Below are 19225 nucleotides of genomic sequence, written 5' to 3'. Positions count from 1 at the left end.
GTTAACTTCTTTAAATCACTGAAGTGATACCCATTGCTTTGAAGTAGTCATTAGCACAATTTGAGGAGGTACTTAGCACCTAATCTGGTTTACTTCTTTGGAGAAGTCACTCTATAATGATTAAGATACTGCACTAGGAAGCAGGGGACCAAAATCACTCCACAGGCAATGAGATTCTATAGTTCTGTTTGCACAGGCAAATAAGTGGTTATTTATGTAATTAACTGAATGGACATTGTATATGTCCCCTAAAGTCTTTCTTCTCATCCTCCTTGGGAAGAAAGATCTTTCTTTCAAAATTTCCCATGTGTTGGTGGGGAATACATTCCAAGAACCCCAGTGAATGCCTGAAACCAAGAATAGGACTAAGCCCTATACAGATCAGACTATGTGCATACATTAATACATAGGATAAAGTTCAATTTATGAATTAGGAACAATAATAAATTAGCAACAACTAATAATACTATAGAATAATGAATAAGTACTGTAATAAGAGTTACATGAAGGAAGTCTTTTTCAAAATATCTTCTCTCATGGACTAGCCCTCTTGAGATGATGGGAGATGATGCAGTGTCTACATGATGAGATGAAGCAAGGCAAATGACACAGACATTGCAACACCGCATCAGGCCAGTACATAAGGGCTCCAGGAACACAAGCACCATAACACTGACACAGTCCATCTGATAAATGAGATGACTTCAAGTGACTAACAAGAAGGAAGGGTATGCACAGTGGACACTCTGGACAAAAGGATGAGTCACATCTCTGTGGGATGGAGCAGGACAGTACAAGATTTTATCTCACTACTCAAAACACTAGGAACCTAAAACTTCTGAATTGTCAATTGATGGAGAATTTCCATTCCATATTTCCAGACCAAAGTTGACTGTGAGTAATGAAAACCATGGAAAACAAAATTTAAAAATAGTTGGGTACTACAGAACATGTTCTGTTACATGGAGTCTCAGCTCTGTTACACAGTTTTGAGGACTCGGTATTTTATTTATTTTCCTTTCAATAGAACAGAACACATATATGTCATCTCCAAAACACTGATACAACTCCTGCAAACTTCTAATTTCAAATAGGCTAGAAATGGTCAAAAATAGCAAGAGGAAGCAGGGAAGTACAACCATTGCCACATAGAACATCAAAATGAAATCATGCCAGCTCATGCCCCTGGGAAGAAGGTATAGCTCTTTCTAAGCACCACATAATAAATCCCAGGAGAGGGCCTGAGTGTTCTGGTTCTGGTCATTTACCCATCATTGACCCAATGACAGTGGTCACAGGAACAGAAGGTATATGACCGCCACCCTCTTGGAACATGTACATTGTGTGCTGTGATAGGAGGACTGAGACTGTTATCAGAAACTAGAAGGAGTAAAAAAAAAAAAAAAAAACTTGGGGGAAAGAAATATATCCAACAGGTAGAAAGAGTAGCCACCCTAGGCCAATCCCAAAACATCTACAGTTAGCCTCAGGTTCTGCATCATTGATCTTTAGACCTTTCTTCTGGAAATTACAAAATCCCTATGTTATCTCTGTTTTTCATTTGTTAAATCAACATGTATTTAGTAAATGTTTGCAGCTTATAAAATTATCTAATTACACCTGGAAGATCTCATAGTATCTAAAATATGGGCAGATTAAAGAAGGAGGTACCTTTCTCTGAAGGGAGGAAAGAACTTCCACTTTGATTATGACCTTGTCTAAATAAGGTCAGAGTTTGTGAACTCAAGAGGCTTCCATAGCCCTGGCAGCTCATGACAAGAGCCTTGGGTGATTACTGACATTATAAATAAGAGTGTCAGTTGTTAAATCAACAACAGGAGTCACTGTGCACTTACTCCCCATGTAGGATCTCTGTCCTTAATCTGTTGTACTATGCGAATTAATGGTAAAACTAATATTCAAACAGTATTTATTCTTTGTGTGTCTGTGTGGGTCAATCTGTTGAAATCTTTACTTAGTATATACCAAACTGATCTGTATGTAAAGATAATTAAAAATGAATCTCAATGAAGAATGGGATGGGAGAGGGGTAGGAGATGGGATGGTTTGCGGGTGGGAGGATGGGTACAGGGGAAAAACCATTATAATCCAAAAGTTGTACTTTGGAAATTTATATTTATTAAATAAAAGTTTTCTTAAAAATAAATAAATAAAATATGGGCAGAACATATGCAAGTCATCACACAAGCACACATCCTGAGAGTTCAGAGCTTGCAGTCTAGAGAAGACAATCATGACGCAGACCCAGGCAGGAATGAGCCCGAGGACTGTCCCTGTGATGCCCTGCGGCTGCTGACAGCAGGCTGCCTAGAGTGAGACGTGTAGGAATAGTGAGTGCTGCCTTTGACGTAATCAAAGGCACTTAGTTGGATAGTGTTCTGATTGGAAAAAAAAAAAAAAAGCTTTAAATTATATTGGAAGCATCCTTTTAAATTGAAGGCAACTACAAAGGGAGATGAAGTTGCATTTGATTAGCTAAAAGTCTCCTATAGTGTGTATGTGTTGAAGGGCAGGGGAAAAAGAAGTTTAATCAGGAAAACATAAACGATCTATGAATTTCGCCAAAATCAGCACTCAAATGAGACAGATTAGGCAGGACTTGGGGTGACATAGAGCATAAAGTACGGAAAGAAAGAGGATGCATGCATTTAAATTTGCTGCATTGGAGCAAAGACTTCCCACCTAGCATCATCTATATCTTTAAAGCTGGAACAGTATTCTGTGTAAAGTACATTTTATGGGGATTTGGAGAGGATTTAGGTAAAGGCTGCCCAGTAAATAATTTACCAGCTCTAATAAAACATCAAGGAAATTGTTCAGATGGTGTCTCAGATCATTTAAATAGAAGTTTATAGAAGTCTCAGCAGCCCTCAAATCTTCAACTCATTTTTAAAAAAATGTGTGTAGTGGTTAATTATCTCATATTACCTTTCTTAAAAAATGGAAGCAATTTCAGTAGGATGAAGAGATTGAAAGCAAATAAGTAGGTGTAACAGCCCAGAGGGTTAGGAAAGAGAGAGAGGAAGTGATCCCTCATTTATCCTTGTATTCACTTATTGAATAAGTATTTCCTGACCTTATTCTGTATCATTTACTCCAGGGTAAGAGCCTAGACTTCCAAGAGTGGGCAGACCACAGGGTGCCTGTCTACAGTTCTGTGTAGTGAGAGGATACAGATGATCAAACATGTGAAACAAATACAAAGGATTATTTTAAATTGTGATAGACACCTTAAAGAAAACAACAGGTGATGAGAAAAATAAACAAACACACTAGGAATTGGTCCCACTTTCTGAAAGCTATCACAAAAGGCCTCTCTGATGCTGAGACCTGAAATATATATTTCCAACCACTCCATTAAGAACAAAGAGCAGCTTTAAATGCAAAGACCCTAATAATAATAATAATAATAATAAAAATATTGTGCATATGAAGGATGCATAGCAGATGTGGAAGTAAGAATCATCTGAGAATGACCAATGCCCTCTATATTAACATTTGCAAAAGATATTTCCTAAAAATAGACTACTCAATCTTAATAACAATGGTTGCCTTTATTAAGAATCTACCTGTTCCAGACACTATACAAGATATCTTGTATATGACAGTACTTCAAAAAGTTCATATAAAATGACATTAAAAGATATATTTATTCTCGTGCAATTTTTGTTTGAAACCCATGCATAATTTCTTTATAATTTCTGTTTTCAATGAAATTTTTGAAGGTTAATGTTTTGCACCAAAATAAATTTACCTTTAAATTCCATTTTCCATGAACTTTTTGAAGTACATATGCACATTACCTCGTCACTTTCATAATAACCATAAAATCCCACAGTCAAGGAGTGACAGAAGTCCAGTGTGACAGAAGAAAACAGTCTGAGATTTCACATTGTCCAAGGCTACATAACAATGGTAGGACTGGACTTCGTTCAGGTGAATCTATTTCCAAAGCTTATGACATCTGTTTCTGTTCACTTTTTTGGTTTGCTCAACAAATATTTCTTAAACCTTATGTGAGGAGCTGTGCCTGCAGAAACGAATGAAGCAATAGATGGTAGATTGTGTTTCCAAAGATGACCACACGAAATAGTCCATCCCAACATGCTATTTTGCAATAGCCCCTTTCCAGCCTGTATAAAGTAGTGGAGTCATTTCCTCTTTTGGCTGATCCTGTGACATTTTGACAACAGAATAGGTTACCACGCTGTATGCTGCCTGAACTGCCAGTCTTCTGAATTGTTAGCTAATCAAATTGTTGGCCCAAGACAACAAGATTTCGATGAACCAAATACAGTAAAAGACAATGGAATCACATAAGGAACCCCGTCGGCTGAAGGAGACCAGCGTAATAGAAGCGTCCCCATGCTCACTGCAGCACTATTTACAGTAGACGAGACATGGAATCAGCCTGAGTGTCCACCGATGGATGAATAGAAAAGCAAAACTTACTATACACATAAACAATGGAATATCATTCACCTTGGCAGTTATTTTATTGAATTTAATAGAATATATACAACATTCTATATATTCACACTGACAATTTCTACATAACTGAAAGTATATTTTTCTTTTGTGTGTGTATAAATTTTTTCAACTTTTATTTAATAAATATAAATTTCCAAAGTGCAACTTTTGAATTACAGCGTTTTTCCCCCCATAACTTCCCTCCCACCTGCAACCATCTCATCTCCCACTCCCTCTCCCATCCCATTCTTCATCAAGATTATCTTTATATACAGAAGATCAACTTAATAAATACTAAGTAAAGATTTCAACAGTTTGCACCTATACCCCACACAGATACACAAAGTATAAAGTATTGTTTGAAGACGTTATTTTTCCCTTCTTCAAAGAGGACATCCCCCATGTATTCTTTTTCTAGAAGAGGTGTGTGTATAGCCTGTCTTCTGGGCTCTTTGGCTCCTGTTCCCACTTGATACATAATAGGTGAAGACTTGCTCCTGACCCAGATGACAATTCACTGTTTGACCCAGAGACAACCTTCCAGCAGCTCCAGGATAGCATTGGTCAAAGGATTTATATCTCTAAATTTAAGTCAAGACCAGCAGGAATTGTAAAGACTGAAGCAACAACGTGGCCTAGCTTACATCTCACGTGGGAGTAACCAGTCAATCCCTGGCTCGGGTTCCTGACTCCAGCTTCTGCTAATGCAGATTCTGATAGCACTAAGACAGGAAGTTATGGCTCCAATAGTGAGGTTTCTGACACCCATGTGGGGATACGGATTGTTCTCCAGGCTCCTGGTTTGTGTCCTGGCCCAGTCATTTGGGGATGATAATAGAATCTCTCTCGTGTGTGTGCGTGTGTGTGTGTGTGTGTGTGTGTCTGCCTCTAAAATAAAAGAACATAAAACAATGTTACTGGTAAGGAAAACTTGAGCTGATAACATGAACTCCACATCATGGTTCCAGAATGGAGAATGAGAGAAAGTTCTTTAAGAACCAAGTCACAGGGTAGATAAATCCCTGTGGGAAAACCACGTGGGGAATAGATTGAGGGGTTATGCAGCCAGGCGTTGGGTAGGGACAGATGTCTTTGCTTATTCCACTTCTTCACCTTTTCTTGATTATTGCCTGTGTCAATCACACTGTCACCATTGTCCTTCCCACCACCGTGATGAATTTCATGATTGCAAATTCTCGTGTTCATTACCTCTGAACAGTCTTTTTCTAACTCTTTTTAATGCCTTATTTCATATTTTATATATGTGTATGATAAACAGATACACTCAAATACACACCAGAGAGATAAATGACTAAGATACATTCAGATATTATTGAACTATGGTTTCCAGTGAGTATCAACCCAGCTATCCTCTCAGTTCCTTCTTGCCAACACTACATTGTCAGCCTTTTTCTTTTGCTGTGTTCTCTGCATGACTCAGCTCAGGGGCAGGCATTGTGGCATAGTGGGTTAAGCCTCTGCCTGCAATGCCAGCATCCCATATGGGTGCCGGTTTGAGTTTCAGCTGCTCTACTTCCAATCCAGCTCCCTGCTAATGCTCCTTGGAAGTAGCTAAACGTGGCCTGTTTGGGCCCTTGCACCCATGTGAGAAATCTGGTGGAAGCTCCTGGGTCCTCGCTTTGGCCTGGCCAACTGCCTATTCCAGCCATTTGGAAAGTGAATCAGCAGATGGAACATCTCTCTCTCTCTCTCTCTCTCTCTCTCTCTCTCTCTCTGTATGTGTGTGTGTGTGTGTGCCTCCCTCATTCTCTGTAACTCTGCCTTTCAAATAAATAAATAAATCTTAAAAAAAAGATTCAGCTCAAAACACAATAAATCCTTGTTCAAAAAAATCAAAGCACAGAATGAATAAGGACTTGTTGGCTTCAAAGGATGTAAACTTGAGAATTAAAAGATAATCACTCACCAAACTGAAAGCCGGTGTTCCTCCAGTTCCTCCAAATAAGGTGTATCTTGTGAACGATCTTCGAGGTGTTCAGTTATCCAAACAGCTGATTTTTCTTTCACAAGATGATCTGTCAACCTTTCTCCCTTGTTAGAGAAATGAATAAGTAAAAATGGAGTGTTTTATTAATAGTAGATAGAAAATTCACCAATTTCAGAGATATTTTCCCCAGAATGTCTTACAGAGTCACTCATCATAAAGAAGCATTGAAATTATTGCTTTTTATTGTTTTCACAATGAAATTATTGTCTCATACTTGGTAGGCTCTCAGTAAGTTCTTTATTTTGATTTTAATTTTTTAATTCATGGAAGGTGAACAATTACACATATACACATATATGAATAGTAATACTTCCCATCTTACCCTCCCTCCTGTCCATGTTCTCATCCTCCATCCTCTGTCCTTTCTTATTTTTTCTTTTAATTTTTCTAACAACATACTTTCAGTTTATTTTATAAGAATAAGCTTAGCCCTCTACTAAGTAAAGAATCCAACAAATAGTAAGAAGAATAAAACGATTGCTCCTCAATGGTAGAGACAAGGGCTGTAAACAATAATCAAATCTCAAAGCATCAATTGTACTCATATACATTTCATTTTTTGTACTCTATTAGTTACCACAGATCAGGGAAAACATATGATATTTGTATTTTAAATGTGAGCTCTCATCCACTGCTTCACTCCCCAAATACTCATAACATCCAAGGCTGGAGTAGGTCAAATTTAGGGGCTAGGATCTCAATCCAGGTTTCCCACACAAGTAGTAGGGACCCAACTACGTGAGCCATCACCTGCTACCTCCTAATGTCTGCCTTAGCAAGGGGCTGCAAGCAGGAGCAGAGGCGGGACTCAAACCCAGGCACTTCAAAATGGACGTCAGTGTACCCAAGAGTGTCATAACCACTAGACCAGTACCCACCCTGACTCTCACTAAATATTTATGTCTACAATGACAGAGAGAATGGTGTGTTCTGCTCTGAGTCATCTCACACCAAGTAGCTTCTGTAAGTGGTGTTAGAATGGAAAAACAGACATAATCATGGTCATGGAATTCATATTTATTCAGAACCTGGGTTGCAAATTAAAGGAATGCAGCTTAAACTAGCAGTCAGCAAAAAGGAATTTGAAAAAAGATTTGAATAATCAGTCTAAGGACAAGCAGCTGGATTTGGGGAACATGAGGCCTTGGAGAGTTACCAGGACTCTCTTACCACAGTGCTCTGCTTTGGTGAGTCACTCATTTCTAACTTGTCACCAGCAGCTCCTGTGTCCCACAGTAGACGACTAGCAACACAAATTTCAGCATTTCTGCAGTACACACTTACATAATATCTGTGAAGCTAATTTACTAGAACTTGGAAGAATTATGTTACACATGATAATGTGTCCAGAACACAGACTGGGTCCTGTAATTTACTCAGGAGTCCCTGGGATTTCAGCTGTGGTGGGGAGTGGGAGAAGTTATCAACATATCAGAGACTTCCTCTCTCTCCCATCTAACATCTCAGTTTTTATCTGCTTTATATATTGGAGTCTCCTGTACAAAACTTCAATTTCAAAACTGCACAAAACACTACTGATAAAAAAAAATGGTTTGAATACCATCAGTCTAGAGAAGTAGAAAATTAGGTGTGAGTTGTCCTTATAAAATAGTTGTGTCAAACACTTTTTTCCTTTTCTTTAGACTCATCTCACTTGATTTGAATTAGTAACAGGCTAGTTGCTTGAATGTCCTTGACATCATTTCACACAAGTTTTAGCACAGCTCTGTAGTTGGAATATTTTTTAACAGCAAGATGTTGCTTTGAGTTGGCAGTAACAAGGCGAAGTAGGTGTGTCATCAAACCCCGGTGAACTCAAGAAGGTTCCTTTCTTTTATTATGAAATTGATTGATTTGATTACCTTAAGAATAAAATCCAGGGAGGATAGCCATCAATTGAAAGTACTTTTTATTGCAGCTCTTTTTATCTTTCTAAGCCTCTTTAGCTCCTATTATAGGAGTATATTTATCAGATTATTACATATTGCTATTTTAGATTACTCCATTCTAAGTATAGAGTGCCAAATCCTTGAAAAAATATGAGAGCTTTGATTGTCCTGACTAAATGTATTTGATTAGCATACCTTGATAGCCTACTTAAAATATACCTCTGTTAGCTATTCAATATGTAAATTTGAAAACTTGTTTTTTAGTTGCCTCAGTAATTTATCCACTCTCACTTGACATAAAGTTCAAGTGACTATCAAGAATTATCCACCAGAACTCCTGATTTGCTGAGGTATGACTGTTTCATGACAAAATGCATTACATTACTTTGCAGTTGCTAATTTACTTATTATCTTTTTTTTTGACAGGCAGAGTGGACAGTGAGAGAGAGACAGAGAGAAAGGTCTTTCTTTTGCCCTTGGTTCACCCTCCAGTGGCCGCCGCGGCCGGCGCGCTGCAGCCAGCACACCGCGCTGATCCGAAGGCAGGAGCCAGGTGCTTCTCCTGGTCTCCCATGTGGGTGCAGGGCCCAAGCACTTGGGCCATCCTCCACTGCACTCCCTGGCCACAGCAGAGAGCTGGCCTGGAATAGGGGCAATCGGGACAGAATCCGGTGCCCTGACCAGGGCTAGAACCCGGTGTGCCGACGCCACAAGGTGGAAGATTAGCCTACTGAGCCGCGGCACCGGCCTAATTTACTTATTTATTCATTTTGTACCTTTTATTTTTTTGAGATAACAAAAATTTAACTTACGTTATACTCAAAGGTTAATCTTCCAATCAATATAAAGTTCAAAAATAAAAAGTAAAAAGACTATGGCCTTGTCTAAATAAGATCAGAGTTTGTGAACTCAAGAGGCTTCCATAGCCTTGGCAACTCATGACAAGAGCCTCAGGTGATTGCTGACGTCATAAACAAGAGTGTCAATTGTTAAATCAACAACGGGAGTCACTGTGCACCTACTCCCCATGTAGGATCTCTGTCCTTAATCTGTTGTACTATGTGAATTAACAGTAAAATTACTACTCAGTACTTGAAACTTTGTGTATTTGTGTTGGTGTAGTCTGTTGAAATCTTTACTTAGTATATACTAAGTTGATCTTCTGCATAAAAAGATCATTGAAAATGAATCTTGGTGAAGAATGGGATGGGAGAGGGAGTGGGAGATGGGATGATTTGTGGGTGGGAGGGAAGTTATGGGGGAAAGAACAGCTGTAATCCAAAAGTTGTACTTTGGAAATTTGTATTTATTAAATAAAAGTTGAAAAAACCAAAAAATACGAAAATAGAAAAAAATTTAAAAAAGCAAACAAAAAGAACATAACTGGAAAATAGGTAGATTGTAAACAACAATTAAATGAAAAAATGTCCAACTTCACTCATATAAAATAAATTTTAAAATGATAACAAAGTCGTTAAAACATAATTCTTAACAATTTATAAAGATTGGCAAAACACTGTATTTGCAGCAGAACTGATATACACAGGCATTTCTTTACTTTTTTGCTTTTTATAAAAAATTTAGCCCCCATGTATAGGGGAGAATGTGCAGTACTTCTTTCAGTGTCAGGCTTTCTTCACTCAGCAATGTGTCCCAAGTTCCACCAGTTAATTTATTAATACCCATCATGTTTCCTCAAACTGAATTCATGATAGAAATGAGATATAGAATACTTCTGTCTTTTACAACATCTAGCATGATAACAATCACATAGTAGATGCCCAAGAAGTAGCTATTAGGTATCATTTCATCAAGTACTTAACATTCTAATTATATCAATGGACTTTACCTCTAGTTATTAAGCTATAAGGAAATATTCCTGTGAATTCTGAACAGTCACAGCTCTTGCGTACTCAACTCACTTCTCAACCCTTGCATTTCTTTTAAGGAAAATCTAAATGAATTGGCTAAGAGATTCCCTCAAATGAGCTTTTTTGGAACATAAAATTACCAAAACTAGTTTATACTTAAAAGAAATGACCCCAAGAAATGAACAAAAGCACAAAACAGTAAAAGTTGTGATTCCAAAAAGGTGGTAAATGTGTGTAGAGAAACTGTCAGGGTGTGAGAGCCTGTCCACACAAGATCAATACGGTCACCACCTACCAAGCACCCCTGTATGGTGACTCTCTGCCTGAGAGAGAGTGCTTTACCTATGACATTGCCAACATTTAAAAAAAGAAGAAAGTTGGTCTTTGCACCTGTAATCCCTGTCTGTACCCTAAAGCCAGACATCATCATTAAAAAATGAGGGAGAGTCCTCAAAAAGCAATGTCTTCAGCATAATGAGTATTCATACTTTAAACTGGAAACTGGTAACATAGATTTATTACTGAATAACACATGTTATATAGGATATCTGTGAATACTCATTTCCTGACACATCATATGGAAATCAAGGATAAATATTTGAATAGAAATTGCTAAAAATCAAAGATCAATTTTTAATTTTACAGACTACATATTTGTTTTATAAAGATTCCCTTCAAATACAATACCAGTTAGGAAACAAAGAATGAGAACTCTTCCAAACACAAATTGAGAGGCAGAAAGTATCTCGAGTAATTTGAAACCTAAAATGTATGGTGTTCCAGTGAAAAGAGTACTTAAGTGATGGCCAGAAAACACATATTCAAGTCTTCTCACTACTTTTTGAATTCAGAAGGGTTATAGAAGGTATATGAGGGGGCCCGGCATTGTGGTCCAGTGGGTAAAATTGCCACCTTCCATGTCTGCTTTTCATGTCAACACCTGTTGAAGTACCAGGTACTCCACTACAAATCCAAGACCCTGTTAATGCACCCCTTCCAGCCCCAGTGGTTGTAGCCATCTGGGGAGTAAACCAGTGGATGAAAGATCTCTCTCTCTCTCTCTCTCTCTGTAATTATCTTTCAAGTAATAAATATTTTTAAAAGTACATGAACTTCAGTTTTTAATCTGAAAAGTAAAAAACATGTTTGTCCTACACAGATGACAGGATTTTTATGAAAAGAAATCTAGGCATAGATAGCTTTATAATTGGCACAATTAATTTACACATATACATATATATATAAAATTCTTAGAGAGGGAGATATCACTTCAAATATTGTGGAATATAGTAAGGATCTAAGCAGTATTTTGCATAATACACAGCATGACACAAGTGTTAATTTGAGTATTTGATGATTTTTCTTCTGCATTGAGGAGAGTTTTCATTTTTCTATGAAACAACTATGCAGAAACTATTTTAGGAGCAGAATCTCCAAGTTGTCTGAGTTCATGACATATAGGCCTATCTACTGGTGTTATATGGCAAGAAGCAGCACTTAGGATTCCCATATTGGTGTTTACAGGTTTTATCCCGTTGGCCGTGATTCCCTCCAAGGGCCTATCAGTGTGTGGAGAAGGATGGAGATGACAGGAGCGGTGAGAAAGGTTTGCAGCTCCTAGGACAGTGACACCAGTGTCATGGGAAAGCATTAAGGTGTCAGCACAGCTAAGCTCCACTTAGCAGCAACATTTTGTGTGGGTCTCTGGGAAGAATAGTTCACCTGCCCGTCTGACCAGATGAATACCAAGGGAATTGTTTTCATCAAAGCAGAGAGCCTTAGAGCAAGCAAGGGGTGATAAAGGGCTGAATCCTGAGGATTATGGATGCCTTTGAACTGCCCTGGGGAGATTAGAAGTGAGCAGTCATGGAATCTGTAATGACTGTCCAAATGACCCTCACCATTTTTTAAGAAGGCAGGGAGGAAGGTTTCGGGTGGAGATAACGCTGCCAAGAGATTCTGTTAGTAAAGATCACAGCACGCCAAGTCACAGACAACAACACACAGCAGATGTACCTTAAGTGTCAAAGCAAGTAAATATGACATCATGTTCATTTCTAGAAGGTGCTGTTATTGTTATCTCTTGCCCCTCTCCCCCCAAAAATCCCTCATAGCTCCGGATTAAATCCAGCCTAAATCCTGAGACCATCCAGCCAAATACTGCTACCCCTTTCTTTACTGTCATTAATTCAAGGCTGATGTGTTTGCCAGAAAATTTCACAGGATGGACTTTCCATGAACTGTTCCAAGGGGGAAATAAGACATCATTCACTTGTGTCTCAAGATCTGCAGGAGAAACATCCGCAGTCAGTAATGCCCTCGGGCTTCTGCTCCTGCCCCCGGGGGAAATCGCTGCCCTCTCTGGGGACCACGCATTCAGCTTGTTCTCTGAAGGTTAACGATTGAAACACCTCTGCAGCACATCTGAAGTTCAGCATTAATCTCATTGTGCCATCGTCCTTTTATGAATTGCCCAGGCTAGAGTCTTTGACATCAACAGAAGATCCAAACTAATTCCTATAACCATGAGAAGTTTAAAAACAAATAAAATGCATATACTGGAGTGCAGCGTCTCAAATTGAGACTGTTTATCATCAAGAAGGTGGTCTGGGGCCGGCGCTGTGGCGCAGCGGGTTAATGCCCTGGCCTGGGGCGCTGGCATCCCACGTAGGCGCCGGTTCAAGACCCGGCTGCTCCACTTCCAATCCAGCTCTCTGCTGTGGCCTGGGAAAGCAGTAGAAGATGACCCAAGTTCTTGGGTCCCTGCACCCACGTGGGAGACCTGGAAGAAGCTTCTGGCTCCTGGCTTCGGATTGGCACAGCTCCAGCTGTTGTGGCCAATGGGGGAGTGAACCATCGGATGGAAGACCTCTCTCTCTCTCTCTCTCTCTCTCTCTCTGCCTCTCCTCTCTCTGTGTAACTCTGCTTTCAAATAAATAAGTAAATATTAAAAAAAAAAGAATAAAAAAAAGAAGGTGGCCTATCCACGTTCAAAAATTGACATTTTCTTTTCTACCTGCAGTACTAAGTTGCTTGAAACTGAGGGATGGCTCTGGCTCTGTCATCTCACGGCACTGACATGAATGAAAATATTCCCAACATGCGCATGGTACTTCTGGAAGCGATTCAGAGTTAATTGAGGAATAATTTGTGAAATGTAGTAGTAAAAATAGAACGAACAAGAGAATACCTTAATTGAACATGAAAGCCAAGAAAACATAGAGACAAATTTTAGGTATTTGGAGGGATTATGTTCATTGCCATCATACCTATTTTAGCCTTTCTTCTAATTCCAAAGCATATTTAAGATCAACCACTGCTATGAGGATTTTGCCAAAGTACTGAAGAGGCTAATAGTAAACTTATAATAAGCTAGAAGTCTCACGAACATATCCTTTCTTTAGTTTCTCAAAGAGGACACATAAAAGCATCTGGAGTAGGCATTTAACCTAGGGGTTAAGATACTGGTTTCAACTTCCATGTCCCACACCGGAGTGCCTATATCCTAGCCCATAAATTAAAGACATAAGGATTGAATACAGGAAATATGCACCTGGCACAAAGAAGAAAGAAATACACATTTTTTCCAAAAGATCATTTCACAGTTGATGCAAATATGGACTCTAGAGCCAGACAGGGTGAATGCCCAGCTATGGACTTCTTAGCAACATCATTTAGCCTAAATCACTTCATTTCCTTATGCTTCATTTTTTTCTCACTTGTAAAATGGGGATGACAATGACCACAGCAGCATCAAGCCGAAGCATTTGATGTAGAGGACTGGGAACATTTGCCAGGACTTCGTCATCTCCAATTGCTCTGTAAATGTCATCTCTTACTGTGGCAAATGCAGCTAAACTGTTTGGTCCTAAGCTTTCTTCTTTAATACCGACTATGATATAGAAGCGACCACATTTGTGAATGCTGCAGGTGGCTATCTGGACATTAAATACCCATTTACTTGGTTAGATGATGGCCCACTATTCAGACATTAGATGAGGGGAAAAAAGAGAAAGATTTACATTAAAGTCTTTTTTTAAGTCAATCTTGAGATCAAGGCATAAAAATGGTCTTTCTAGACTTATGCAGTCAAAAATCAGTTAATGAAACGGATATTTTTCTGAGAAATGCATTGTTACGCAGTTTTGTCATTGTGGGAATATTGGAGTGTACCTACATAACCTAAGACAGCTAGCTGATATTTGAGGGGACTTCAAAAAGTTCATAGAAAAATGAATTAAAAGATGTTTATTTTGGTGCAAAAAAGGTTTTGAAATTCAATCACACTAAGGGCCTTCACAGTGAAAAAAAAATGAATATTTTGAAAAACTATACTTGAATTTCAAATTTTGTTTAGACCAAAATAAACTTATCTCTTAATTCCATTTTCTACAAACTTTGTGAAGCCCCTACTGTATGTGTGGTGCCTCACAATTAAAATGTCATTATGCAGTACAGGACTTTATTTATTTATTTAGTCAAGAAAGGAGAACATTATGATAATATTTTAGATAACTTCTAACAGAAGGTATCATGGTAGGAAGCAATCTTTTTCCTTCCATTTTTTTTTTTTTTTTGAAAGGCAGAGTTAGACAGTGAGGGAGAGAGAGAGAGAAAGGTTCCTTGCGTTGGTTCACCCCCCAAATGGCCACTACGGTGCGCATGTTCTGACCCGAAGCCAGGAGCTAGGTGCCCCCTCCCGGTCTCCCATGTGGGTGCAGGACTCAAGCACCTGGGCCATTCTTCACTGCCTTTCCGGGCCACAGCAGAGAGCTGGACTGGAAGAGGAGCATCCAGGACAGAATCCGGCGCCCCAACCGGGACTAGAACCTGGGGTGCCGGCGCTGCAGGTGGAAGATTATCCAAGTGAGCCACGGTGCTGGCCTTACTTCCATTGTCAACCACCCTGATTTTCTGAATACTTAAAATGTGGTCACTGGATCTAGGTAGATACCAGTTTCGGAAATGTTTATATATCTAACTATTACATCTAGGAGTGCCAGTACAATTAATGTAAGCAGTGCTTTGGAAATATAGGCTACTTATTCTGTGTAAGTGTATCAAGATGATTTCTATATAGACTTCGTGGAAGCCATGATCATGTCAGATAAATCACTGGAGCACTGTACAATCAGCAAATTTTCTAATCACTCTGCCCATGGTATTGTCATTTGATTAATTTAACTAAAGTCTTCAACAGCTGAAAGAAGTCTGATTTGGGTGTGTGAAAAAAATTATTGGCATTACTGATTTCTCAAACATCAGCTGGTTTAGCATGTCCTGCACTGCAAAACCTTCTTGCAATACCAAATTACTTTCTACCTGGAAATACATTCTAGGAAATCGTAGTTAATCATCAGGGGCTGATGCTTCATGGTCTTTCTCCAGCCTTCATCTTACCTTAGAGTGTAATCCGTGGTCTTCTTTTAAGAGATTGAGATCACAGTCCTTAGGGCAGGGACCAATTTTATTAGAAATGCTCCCTAGGGTTAAGAACAAAAAAGTGGGAAAAATGTATTACTGATTTTCACTGCAGCAGATATGTAAGCTTACGCTGATGAAATCTAAGAGCTAACATAAGGCCTGACAAATGGGAGTAAAAGGAAGAATTCTAAAGGAGAAGGCTCCCAGCTGCTCTATGCTCCCAGTATTAATTTAGCCTGTTTACAAACTTCACGTTGAACTTGAGTATCAACCACAGCATGAGCACATACACAGGCAGTGGCCACTTCTAACCTATTTCCCAAATAAACTCATCTGTGTGGGATTCTCTATCACCAACAGTGTTTCTGGGATTGTATTTTCAAAGAAATTTTCCTGAACCTCATATCAATGGTCCATTATGAAACTGAGATTGGGAGGGAACTGTGTTCTCTGCCTGTACCCAGTGCATCTCATCTAGGCTACCTTTTTGATATCTTCATATCTTGCATGACTTCTCCTACACCAGGGTTTCTCCATCTATTGACATTTGGGGCTGGATAATTCTCTGTGGTAGGAACTGTCCTGTGCTTTGCATAGCAGTAATCCAGCCATCCACCCATCTTCCAGAACCTCCTCCCAGTTATGCCAACCAAAACTGTCTCTGCCGACTGTACCCTGGAGTACCAGACATCCTCAGCTGAGAGCGTTCTTCTCAGATCATAACCTCTTTGTAGACCACGTGTCTTGTTCAACTGTGTTTCTCCTAAAGTTTCTAGCATATTGCCTGAGAAAGAGTACTTCCTCAATAAATGTTTCTGAAATAAAGGGAGGTATCATATCAACAGATATTATCACAGCTTTATGCCTCTTGAGCCAACGGCCTGAGCTCTCACTTGGATGAATTCTTGCACCAAGACCTATGCCCAAGTTCTTGTTACAAATATCCTGGTCCAAAAGCTTTTAGTGCTTGGAGGGCCCAGGGCAGCCACAGCTTTGATGAGGAGGTTGACCTGATAGTTTTTCCCAAAAAGATATCTGTATCAAGAACAGCAAAATTTTGCTTCCTGTCCTCTCTTATTCCTCTTGGGGTTGAATATCGCTGCCTCCTGACATTTGGAATTGTCCATATGAACATATTTTAGCAGTGTAAAATTTTAAGGACATGGACTTGTGTTAGCAAACTGTAAATTTTTTTCTCCCTGAATATGACTCTGCCAGCCTCTTGCTACCTAGCCTAGGTCTTTAAGGGCATGGTGGGTCTTAGCTTGTTTCGCTACTTAAAGTCTCATGGGGCCAACAGTAATATATTAGCCAAGGTTGCAATTCTCATCTGGGGCTAGGAGCCTTCTTCAGATTTGCTAGTTACTGGCAGAATTCATTTGCTTCTCAAACTCCCCATGTGTCCCCTCAGTCTTCAAGTCAACAGTAGCAGGTTGCATCCTTTGCATGTTTCTCTAACTTCTGTTACCAGCCTAAGAAAATTCTATGCTTAATAGTTCATGGGATTCAGGTCACCTGGGTAATCTCTCGCTTGTTGAGTAGAGGTTGGATGAGTTTGGGAGAACATCGTAAAATTCTGCCTCCCAGTAATCATTTTTGGCTTAATAGGACGTATACATTGATGTATTAAAATGTAATGTTGTGCCTATCAGAGTGATAAAGTGCCTATCAAGAGGTAGATTCTCAAAAGTCTTAAATGTTTTCTTTGTTCTCATATAAACTATTCTTCATTCTGAGGCCTTGCTTAGGTGGGATTAGATACAGTAGTCAGCTAAAACACCACAGGGATGCTCTCACCCCATCTTAGTGTGCCTGGATTTGAGTCCCAGTTACTTACCTTGTGAGTTCTCATTCAATTCTTATATTTGAGGTTTTCTGTTTCATTGATTTTTTACACAATTTCCCTGTGTTTGTTGAGAGGCCCCAAACTATTCACTCATGAAGAATTCAGTTCCTTTTAATCATTTGCTAGAATCGTCTTGAAATAAATGAACTTTCATAATGAATGTTTTAATATCTTTTCCTGCCAAATTTAATACCTGAGCCAATGGCGTTATTTTGTTCCCCTTTTTTTCCTTTCCTAAAATATGTATTCCCTTATTTCTTTGCATGTCTTATAATTGTAGATTGTATAATGGAAGTTGTAAAAAAAAAAGCCCTCTGGATTCTGTTATCTTCCTCTGAAATGTGTTGATATTTGCTCTAGTAGACAGCACAATTACTGGATAATAATTTTAAGTCTGTGAAGATCTGGGTATATACTTTGTTAGGAGGATCTATGAAAACTTCCGAACTTGACAATTCAAACTCAAATTCTGAAACCCCCTGCTTATCTCGCCAGAGCTTGTTTTAGACTTTCTTTGCAGGTTTAAAGTAAGCCACTGCAGAAGACACATTTTATTTCCTTTACAAAAATGATTTATTTTAATTAACTGAAAGGCAGAGTGACAGAGAGAAGGGGACAGTCAGGGAAAGCGAGATCTTCCATTTGCTGGTTCCCACCGCAAACGGCCCCAATGGCAGGGGCTGGGCCAGACCGAATCCAGGAGCCAGGAATTCCATCTGGGTCTTCCACTGCTTTTCCAGGAGCATTATCAGGGCTGGATGGAACGTAGAGCAGCCAGAACTCAATCCATGCTCCACCATGGAATGCTGGCATCACAGGCAGTGGCTTAACCCAGTGTGCCATAATACAGGCCCCCACATTTTTCTTTCCAACATCGACACTGATGGTACCTCAATTTACTGTGCAAATTGATCATGGCGGCAGTTAACGTGCCTCTGCCAGCTGGGCTTTACTCCACCTCTTTTCCAAATTTGCTGTTTCCATCCCACCCTCAAGTCTGGAACAGCCAGTATCAAGTAGCCAGTTAGTGAAGCATCGGTTGCTGTTACCAGGGTTACATGTCGCAAAGGCCTGAGTTGAGGACTCGCGGTGGGGACGGGTCCTGATGCTCATATTTGCCTGATCTCTGTCTACTCTGAAGAACCCAGCCTCTCAGAACTCTGTGCCCTCAGTTCAGTGGGACTTCTCAGCTTCCACTTCACAGGGTATTTTCCCTAGGTTCAAGGCCAGTCCCAACCTTACAGGATTTGCTTATAAACGTCTCCCCTCCTGTGCTTCTTGAAGGCAGTGACCCCCAAAGGGCACCTTCATATTTTCTGTCCAATGGTTGGTGATAACAGAAGAGTTAGTATTGATGTTCTACTACAGTTAACATTGAAAGTTATAATGTTGCTTACTTTTTAAATTAAAATGTAGATATGAATGTTCATATGTGAATTTGTCACAGTTTAACTAGCAAACATTTAATACAAATGTAGGATAATTATTTTGAAAGTCCACTTTATTTTATGAGACTATTAGCTGTCATATATTTTTATATTAAGAAAAAAGCATGTTTACAAATAACATTAACCTGCTGTTGTCTGGGGAATGTGTCAGCTGGTATCACCCAGAAAAAAATAAATGAAACAGTCATATTTTTAATAATACATGAGGTGCACAAAGAAAACACTTGTCAAGATTGTATAATGTTACA

General features: G+C 39.2%; 1 protein-coding gene across 1 annotated transcript in view; it reads right to left on the bottom strand.

Annotated features, from left to right (window-relative positions):
* The window catches only part of LOC100356714 (uncharacterized), a 322021-nt gene that overhangs the window by 163492 nt on the left and 139304 nt on the right, over positions 1–19225 (bottom strand). Inside the window, exons 12-13 of the mRNA XM_089333567.1 lie at positions 15660–15742; positions 6419–6543 (exon numbers count right to left, since the gene is read on the bottom strand). Of these exons, the coding sequence (XP_089189693.1) occupies positions 6419–6543; positions 15660–15742 (208 nt within the window). The remainder of the gene's footprint in view (positions 1–6418; positions 6544–15659; positions 15743–19225) is intronic.

The sequence above is a fragment of the Oryctolagus cuniculus genome, chromosome 5 (assembly GCF_051225735.1).
Source record: "Oryctolagus cuniculus isolate XC-2025 breed Fujian yellow rabbit chromosome 5, ASM5122573v1, whole genome shotgun sequence".
Classification (NCBI taxonomy): Eukaryota; Metazoa; Chordata; class Mammalia; order Lagomorpha; family Leporidae; genus Oryctolagus; species Oryctolagus cuniculus.
This window is presented reverse-complemented; position numbering and strand designations above follow the sequence as displayed.